General features: G+C 39.0%; 1 protein-coding gene across 1 annotated transcript; it reads right to left on the reverse strand.

Annotated features, from left to right (window-relative positions):
• Nucleotides 1-537: 537 nt before the first annotated feature.
• Nucleotides 538-9,722, reverse strand: Spink1l (serine peptidase inhibitor, Kazal type 1-like). Its single transcript, NM_152936.1, is given in 4 exon segments — nucleotides 538-660; nucleotides 5,595-5,701; nucleotides 7,169-7,200; nucleotides 9,606-9,722. Coding segments are annotated over 4 exon segments (240 nt in total). The 5' UTR covers nucleotides 9,661-9,722; the 3' UTR covers nucleotides 538-614.
• Nucleotides 9,723-10,175: the final 453 nt, after the last annotated feature.

The following is a 10,175-nucleotide window of genomic DNA, read 5'->3' on the forward strand; positions in this document are numbered from 1 at the left end:
CTTACAGTAGGGGATATTATCTAGGATTCCCATTGAAGAAAGTCAAGGCATGATCCACAAGAGAAGATTGTGGTTAAAAGAAGGAGTGCTCATTGTGGATAAAGGAAGAGGTCAGCTTGATCTAAAAGAACACCCTGGCATCATGTATGTTGGACAATTAGTCAAACGATTCGACTCTTCTAAGTTTCCTCACAGAACAAGAGTAACTCTGCAGAGTTGTGGTGTCTCACAAGTGAACCACTGTAGGATATACAAGGCAGTCATACCCATTTCCTTTGGTAAACTCCCCTAAGAAAGATCCTAGTCAGTCTACTTCTTTCTTGTGCACAGCATAGGCTACCTTCTTCATCCTAACCCAAACTCTATTCATTACACATGTTCATGCTCAACTGTGTGTTGTCATCATCTGCAATGTTTGATAGTATGAGCATGAAGAACTAAGTGGTAAAGCTTGCTCTACTCTGGTTTTCTTCTCAGATCCCTGTTCTCAATATATTTATATATGCCTTTGAGCAAAAGCTTTGGGAAGAACAAAATATGTTCAGATGCATTTATTCAGCAAACCTTCTTGCTAAACATTATGGTAGCCCTAAAAGATTTCGAAATCAGGACATTCAGCAAAGCCCTCTCCTCTGAATGCGGATAGATGTTCCAAATTTCCTGCAGAAGAGATTGAAGGAAAATAAATTAAGAGTCAGCTTGAAGTTCATCATAACAAATAAATGACTATGTGAGAATAGCAATGCAGCTTAAAAATATTACTGCCTTTCTTTAAAAGAGTGGCTTACCTTGGTCCCTCCAAGACTGAACCCCAGTGAATGTGATTGTTGCGGGGAGGGCGGTAATGAGGGGAGGCTGGGGAAGGGAACACCCATCTAGAAGGGGAGGAGGAGGGGTTGGGGGATGTTGGCTTGGAAACATGGAAGGGAATAACAATTGAAACGTAAATAAGAAATACCCAATTTAATAAAGATGGAGAAAAAAGAGAGTGGCTTATAATTTACTCTGCTCTCTCTTTTTTTAATCCATTTATTCATTCATTTATTCATTGATTATCTATTGCTTTTTATTATGCCCACATGGAATAGAACAGAGTAGAAAAGGTATAGGTCATTATTGTTTACAGAACTAGTGGAGTGTTACTGGGAACCCTTGAAATGAATCTCAAATCCACCTCTGCTTCCTTTACTACTGATGCTGCTCACTATTGACCAGATGGCAGGACTTTCCAGCTGTTTAACATTTCAGCTTAGAAGAAGGGGGCTTGATTCTCTCAGGCAATCTTGATTCCCATAACAGCATGCAGTACCAAGGTCTTCTTCTTTAGACCAAATTTTCTCTTCCATTCCCAAGTTACCTTGACAAAACCTCTCTCACAAAACCTGAAATTCCTTTCAATTCTGAAACTGTTCCTTAATTCTGAGACTTATTCTAGAATTCTCTCTAGTAATTGTTTCCTTGACCATACTGGCAAGCAACACATTTCTATTCCCTTATTGCTGAAGAAGATGTAGTACTCATCTATGTTCACAGATACTTCTTTTTGGATCCATTGATCCTTTATTTTAACATCAAGGTTAACTTATGATAGTGCCAATTTCCACTTCGTGTACTTAAGCCTGTTATCCACAGCTGTGCTGTTCACTTTGGTACACTCTTCCCAGTAGCCACATTTATTTGTTGAATCTTAAAAATTTAACAATATTTAAACTTCAGTGTCTCTGTGTACTATCTTTGTTTAAGAGTCAATGACCACTAGTTGTGCATCAGCCCATACTGACAGTCAACATTTCTCAGCAACACAGAAATTTCTGTCAGTAGTTGCTTTTCTGTAGAAAAGAGTTATTGAAAGTTTCTCATTATATAGCACAGAAGGCATATAATGTCCCGACTTAATAAACTGGGAAACTCCTGATAATTATGGGGCCCATCATAAGAAAGTCCTGTTTGGTGTTTTCAGAGTATCACAAACCCTAATACTTAAAGTCTTATCCTGGATCTATTAATAGTTATAACATAGGTTATTTTTGTACAATTTATAAAAATTAGCATTTTAATTAAAATGTAGTCACACCACTTCTCCCTTTTCTTTCTTCACATGCTCCAAGTTCCCTCCTTCTTAACTCTTCATCGCCTATTCACTTTCAAATTGATAGCTTCTTTTTCTTTGTTAAAAATTGTTAAGTGTGTGTGCACAAATGTATGAACACAACTAAGACCATTTTTGTTCTTTGTATGGACAACTTTAAAAAATATTATTAGATATAGATCCTGACTGACTGTGGTTTCCCTTCCTCTCCTCCAAGACACTCTTCTCTGGTCATGTCAACTCCTCTTCCTTTTTCATTTCAATTCAGAAGTGAATATTAGCCATTATATACAGATACTATGTTACACTCCACAGACCCAAAGAAGTTAAACAAGAAGGGAGGCACAATGGAGAAGCCTGCATCTCACTTAGAAGGGGAAATAAAATAGAAATAAAAGGCTGGTGGAGGGGGGGAAGTAGGAGGGAGAGGGAATGGGGAGGCATAGGGGGGTTCAGGATCAGGTGTACAGAAGGACAGGAGAGATGGCTAGCTGCCCATGAAAATGAAAGGAAATCTGTAGTGAGCTATGGAGGTGGAATCTCCAAGAGGAGATAACGACCAGGAATAAGGGAGATGACAAAGAATCAATGGGTATGACCGTAGCTGTGACTCACTATATATGGAGCCTGAAGAGCCCACCTTCTTCAGGTAGGCAGTTAGGAACCCCAGTGAAGTGATAGAAACACCAACCCACCTACAAAATATTCAACCAAAATTTATCCTACAAAAATGCAGTCATGAGGGAGAGAGCAAAGACTGAGAGAATGGACAACCAATAACAGCCCAACTTGACACCCATCTCATGGGCAAGCAACAATATCTAATACAATTAATGATACTCTGTTAGCTCTCTGACAGAAGCAAGTTGTCCTCTGAGAGATTCCATCCAGATGACTCAGACAGAAACAGACACTCACACCCAGAGAGTGGGTAGATCTTGGAGACTCTTATGGAAGAATAAGATGAAGGATTGCAGGCCAGCAGTGGATAGGAATTCTACAGGAAGACCAACAGAGTCAACTAACCAGGACCTTTGGGGCTTTCATAGTTTGAACTACCAACCAAAGAACGTACATACGCTGAATTTAGGCCTCCCAGCACAGATGTAGCAGATATGCAGCATGGTCTTCCTGTGAGTCCCAAACAACTGGAGCAGAACTATCCCAAAAGCTTTTTGTTCCCTGTAGTTCGGATATGCTCTTATAGATGAGTTGCCTTGTGTGGCCTCAATGGGAGTGCTTAGTCACCTTGAGTCTGGGGATACCTTCTCAGAGGAGAAGGGTCTAGGAGAAGGATAGTAGGAGGGGTGACTGGGAAGGTACAATGAGCAGGATGCAAAGTGAATAAAAAATTTTTAAATTAAATTAAATTAATTAAAAAGATAAAGAAAGGAAAAGAAAGGCATGCCTTTCATGGATCACCAACCAAACACCGGATACCACATTGCATAGGAGTAGGCACCTTTCTTGTATTGAGGCTGGATGAAGCAACCCAGTATGAAGAAAAGTATCCCAGAAGCTAACAAGAGAGTCAACAACAGCCCCTACTCTCTTATTGTTAGGACTCGCACAAGAAGACCACACTACATAGCTGTAACATATGCAGACGGCCTAGGTCAGTCCCACACAGGCTCCTGGATGGAGCTGTTCAGTCTCTGCCAGCCCCTATCTGCTGCCCAGCTTAGTTGATTCTGTGGGGTTTTTTTTTATGGTGTCCTTGACCTCTTGGCTCTGACAATCCTTTTTAACCCCTTTCCCCAAGTTCTACCTAATGTTTGGCTGTGGGTTTGTGTCAGCATATCTGATGGCAAGTATGCTAGCCTCCTGTTTGCAACTACAGCAGAGTAATACTAGGAATCATTTTATTGACTTTTTTCCCAATTGTTTTTGACTCTATCTCAGGTCTCTGGACTATTTAACCTCTGCATCTTGGGCCTCCAGGTAGTATCAGGGGTGGGCTCCCAGTTGGACTTTTAATGAGCAATAGAAACAAAAACACAATAGAAACCTTAGAATGCCTCTTATGTTTGAGAAAGCCAAACTCATCTCTAGACCCAAGTGTTACTTTACAACACAGTGTAAATGTTGCATGTGCAGACAGTTGAATGTGCTTCTTACATCTACAGAAATTTGAAAGAATGCAAAGTGTGAACTGCAAAAATAGGTTCAACGGTCAGAGGAATGCGTGTTCAGCATTTTGCTTGTGTTTTCCAAATGCTTCACTCAAATAGAGGCCTTTGGACTTTAGACCTCACACTTGAACATTTCACAAGTCCCCAGGGTGTTGTGGGGCCCTCCTGTTCCCTGTGAATGGAAATAATGATGCTTGACCTTAATGTCAACAACATGTGTCATGAGAAAATTAACAAATGGTTTCAACTGTGCTGTTTCCAAAATGTTTACCTGCTCCTCCCAACTCCCTGAACCATTGGGCCAGGTGGTCAGGTGACTGAACAAACTGGTTTGGAGTTCATGTTTCTTTTGCCTGAGCCTGGAGTGTGAAAGAAACATGCTTGTCCTATCGTGTCCAATACCTTTTAGACACTGGATACACAGTCATCATACAGTCGAATACCTACTGTTCGCAGTTTAAAATATCTACAATCCTGGACAAACTCAGAGACTTCTGAAATCATTTAGAGTCATCCTTGAGGAGAGTTTGCATTACAAATGAGATATTTATGCTGAGGAATACTGAAATGTATAGACCCTAAGCTGAAGTCTTTAACATGGAGTCAATTCTAGAAAATCTAAGTGTTTTCTTTCACTTTTGGGATCTCTGTTTTTTGATTAAAATTCGTAGCCTGGTTTAAATGACATTCTTTTCATTAAGCCTTCCTTGGCCCTCTCACTTAGATAAACCTTTGCTTTGGTAATGTAACACTCTGTTTGTTGGCAATTGCCACAATTCACAAGAAGGGATTACTTGTGCTCATGAGTGTTTTGTTTGTTCATTTGTTTGTTTTTGTTTGTTTGTATTTTGTAACAGCCACACAGGAAACAGGGAAGGCCTAGCATAATGCCTGGCATACAGCAACTACTCAGTCACGCTGTCAGAGAAAAATCGTGATGCATCTGTTTGATCCAGCACTCTGAGTCTGATTCCTGTTCTCCAACATTAAATAATTCAGAAAATTTAACTTTATTGAGACTAGCTCTCATAAACCATGAATGGAAATGTAATAAAATCTTGTTGCCTAAAACTTTGTAAACCATACTTACTAATTTTGGGTTGCATTAGAAAATGCAATTTCTGCTATTGTCAAGAACTGATCTCTATTGTTTTGTTTGTTTTGTTTCAGGTTAAAGGCATTTTGTACATGTATAGGCTTTTTGAAAATCTAAAATATCAATGTATGGCTTAAAAAACACGCTCTTATAAATCATGTAATTTTAAATTATATTATCAGACTAAATTTGTCAAAGAAAGTTACATTCAGTGACCTAGCCTATAAGACGATAACATACGTGAAATTCGAATGTTAAAAGTAAACTTTATCTTTACCTGTTTTCAAAGCATAGAATGCATTCATTGGCGTAAGTTTTTCCGTCAGTACCACACACAGGATCATAATCCCTGGGGCATCCAACAAGTGTATTAGGGCAATTAGCCTAAACATAGAATTAAGGAGTCATTTTCTATCATTTCTCAACATTTGGTTTTAAAATAAAATATTTAGGATAATGACACTGGGTATTAAAAAACAACAACCACAACAGAAATAACTCTGCCATGAAATTAGAAAAGCTGAGTTAGAGTTAAGTTACTGCCCTTTCCTAGTCTTATGACATCATGGGTCTACTAGTTCCTTCCTTGATTTCAGTTGATTCATCTGCCAGATAGGAAAAATTATCATTTCCCCACTTAAGGCATGATGCTCTGGGGAGGTTGGATAAGTGGAGGAAGAAAATGCCAGCTGCTGACAAGATTGTCATCCTCGATAGATCCGTACTTGGAGTTCTTGATTTATGTTTTCCAGTAAAATCTAATTCTCACTAAACACCTCTTATAGGTCTCTGTCTTATTTTTTGGTATCGTTCTATTGGAAAAGTCACATGCTTTAATCAAAACTTTCAGTTATCCATTTATTGATTTATCCTTAAAAAGCCTTGTAAAGTTATTATATTCTTCTTCAAGGGAAGATTCACTAAGAGATGAATTGACTTAAAGTCACATATCTAGTGATCCTTGGACCCTGGTTCTCAGTTCCTGGGCATTACCAGGACATCATCCCTGCTTTGCTAACTTTTATTCTTCATGGATCAGTAATTGGAGAACTTGATTTGTCTTCTAATGGTGCCAGATTTAATTATTTATTCACTATAAACTTGAGGTTCAGCACCAGTTAGATGAGGGCCATTTCCTCATCTAGTCTACTTTGAAAATTAGAAGCAATGAAAACCAACATGGTCAAGTCAGAGCTAAGGGCTACTTGGAATGAACATAAGAGCTTCCATTTAAACTGTTTGTCCCACCTGCCAATCCTAGAATATGTATAAAAAATCTCCTTTACACCAGGAAGTAGGCAATTACAGAGGGTATCAGTGAGCTGGTCTTTCAACACAGCACCATGCAGACTGGTGAAGTACTATGAGCCCTGTATTTAGCAGGCAAGTTTCCCTACAATTGAACCCCAAATCCTGAGTTGAGCTACTTCTAACGTGTATGCCGCACACTCCACTGCCCCTGCCCCTTTTCTGCTGTAAAGTTCTTACTGTGCAGTTCAAACTGACCTCAACCCTAGTTCATCACCCAGACTCCCAAGTACTTTAGATTGCAAATGTGCACAGCCATGCATACTCAGATTCTGGCTGTACTTTTACTGGATCAGATAATTTCAGTTTGTATAGGAAATTAAAGAAGTAAGAAATTTTAAAGTATCTTGGTCGCAGTGGTGTGTGACTTTAATCCCAGAAAAGGAAGAGGCAGAGGCAGAGGCAAAGGCAAAGGCAGGCAGACTTCTGAGAGTTTGATGTCAGCCTTGTCTACAGAGTGAGGTCAAGGAGAAGGACTACACAAAGAAATCATCTTCCAACCTCTCCCAGTGAGATTCTAATAAATTATAAAATTCTCTTTACCTTTTTCCCAATCACCTTAGCTGTAGTGTTACCTAGAAAACATAAATCAAAAATCAACCTGGATCCCAAATATAGAAACCAGACCGGTAGTTAGATGTCAAAGAATATAGTTTTCATATGATGCCTCTACTTGCACTGTCCACTTCCAAACTCTTTTATTTATATGGACTTTCAAGGACATCAGATGAGTTTTCTTCACTGTCTGCCTGCTAAGATCTTGAAAAGAATTAAATAACAATTTGACCATTACTGAATATTTCAATTTGGATTTCTGGAAATTTGATTTATTTCCGTGTGAATAGAAATGCTTCATTCCTTTCTAAAAGAGGGGAAACATTCATAGTAGGAGATATAAAGACAAAGTTAGGAGTAGAGAGTTGAAGGAATGACCATTCAGAGCCTGCCCCACCTGGAGATCCAGCCCATATTTATATACCCATCAAACCTAGACAATATTGATGAAGCCAAGAAGTGCATGCTGACAGGAGCCAGATATAGCTGTCTCCTCAGAGGCTCAACCAGAGCATGACAAATGCAGAGGCAAATGCTAGCAGCAAACCATTGAACTGAGAACAGAGTCCCCACTGGAGGAGTTAAGAGAAAGGATTGAAGGAGCTGCAGGGGCTTGCAACCCCATAAGAACAACAATATGAACCAACCAGAGCTCTGAGGGACTAAACCACTACCCTAAGTGGGTACCTAAAGTACACATGGACCGACCCATGGCTCCAGCTGCATATGTAGCAGAGATGGACTTGTTGGACATGATTGGGAGGAGAAACCCTTGGTCCTGCCAAAGCTGACCACCCAGTGTAGGGGAAGGTCAGGGCAGGGAGGCAGGAAGGGGGGATTATTAGGGATGGGGAATGCCTTCATAGAAGAAGGTGGACAGGGTATGGGATACGGAGATTATGGACAGGAAACCAGGAAAGGGAATAACATTTAAAATATAAATAAAAATATCCAATTAAAAAGAAAGTAATCTACTCAGAATTTGAAATGTGTAGACATTACTAACAATTCAGATACCTTTTGCATGCCCATCAATGATCTCTCTGTACCCAATAGAATTTTCATCTCACAATCAGTTAATTATAAATATCTGTACCTCAGGATACTGGTGGCAGTTTGGGAAATAACCATCAGGTCTTCTGGTGTAATTAAGTCTCTTTTGTAAACAATGTTAAAAATAGGACTTTTCTGACAACTTAACACAAGTTCTCAAGGATCTTTTTCCCACAGGTGTATTACCCCAACTGACAATATTTTAAACTTGTATTTCATGCATTTACATAGTTCAGAAAAGATTCAGATCATTCTTCAGAAAACAAGTCTTGCAAACATCAATTCACACGATACATGTACACATATGAACAACAATTAAAGAATACTAAATTTGAATGAGAGCGAGAAGGTATATGGGGAGGTTGGTAGAAAGAATGGTAAGGAGAAATTATATAATTACATTATAATCTCAAAAAATATTTTTAAGTAGATGGTAACTGTGAATGTTCATGAGTTTTCCAGGGGAAGGAAATCTAATCTGATAGCATCTAAAATAGACACGTTTTTAAAACTTAATTTTCAGTCAGTGATCTCTCAGGGAAGAGAAAGATCTCTGGTGCTCATCAAAGAAGAAGTAGCTTTTGGGATCCCCTTGGATCTAGGATATAAATGAGGCTAAAAATTGATGAGCAGGTGCTCATTAAAGGTCTAGTTGTATTAACTATTAGGTATGAGGTAGGAAAAAGGGGCCCTTGCATCCATATTTATCTGATACAATAAGCAGGGGTCTTCCACTTCTTAGTGAAGCACTTGTCAAAGTCTCTGTCTAGTGAGTGACAGAGGTGAAACTGTTAAGTAATGCCAGTTACAAAAAGCAAACTGACCTCTGATTCAGAACCATCTCCCAATATTCTCATGGCAAGTTTAGAGAACCTTTCTCTGGTCAAACAGGGTGTTTCTCTCTAAACATTTTACAGATCAAATATGAACATTTAAACACTCGAAATATGACTTTTCTGCAAACTAAGTGTCTGTCATTGCTATCTATTTTTGCAAGTTTATAAGAATTTAAATTTTGTAAGTCCACAATGTATTTACAGAGTTCAGTGGCCATTTCTATAGTTAAAGTTGTATTTTAGATAGAAAACCTTCCTTTGCCACTAAATCTGTAATGTAGCAGCAGTCTTGTCTTAGAGCAAGCCATAACTCTCTCTGGGGACATCTTAGAGGAACTTATTTTCTTGTTTGTATTCACAATAACTATTCCCCTTACCCTTGTGTTTTTCACTAGAACCATTTCTGTTATGCAACTCAATTGGCATCAGTTAGCTAGACTATAGAAATTTACAACAAGTTAAAGAGTTCAAAAGAGTTAAAAAGGCACAGGTCAAACTGTTTTACTTATTTTTGAAGAATATGCAAATCCACCTACCTGCTAAATTGAGCAGGGCCAAAGCACTGAGAAGAAAGATAATTGCTACCTTCATGGTTGTAGACCTAGGTCCAAAACTCAGAAGAACTGTGCAGGGTGCTTCTCTTCAGAAACTGAGGAGTGGTCATATAGGCAGATGGTAATACCCACTGTGCCCTATAATAGGTATCTCTGGTTATTGATTGACTTTGTTGGCCTCCAGGCTGGGGAAAATGTTACCTAGGTAGGAAAAAGGGCAGTTAAGATTGGACCTAAATTCTGCCAGGAAAAGCAAGTTAACTGATTCCCAACATCCTCTCAGGTTTTGGGAAAGCCTCCTCCCTTCCTGAGCTTTGGTTTTCTTATCTGTTGGTGAAGTCAAAGGTCTTGTTTGTCTCCTCTGTAGTTCTGAATGGATGAAGAGACATGCGGAACTCGAACATGCTTTATATTCTTCCCTTTCTTCTATTCTTACATTCCTGTTTTTGTCCTCTCCACCATTTCTCTCTTTATCTGCTGTGTATTACTTAAGTGCTGATAGGCTGGTGCCAGGGTGGAGAAAAAGATAAGTCCAGTTCTGTCTCCTGTGTT

This window comes from Rattus norvegicus, chromosome 18, assembly GCF_036323735.1.
Source record: "Rattus norvegicus strain BN/NHsdMcwi chromosome 18, GRCr8, whole genome shotgun sequence".
NCBI classification, from domain to species: domain Eukaryota; kingdom Metazoa; phylum Chordata; class Mammalia; order Rodentia; family Muridae; genus Rattus; species Rattus norvegicus.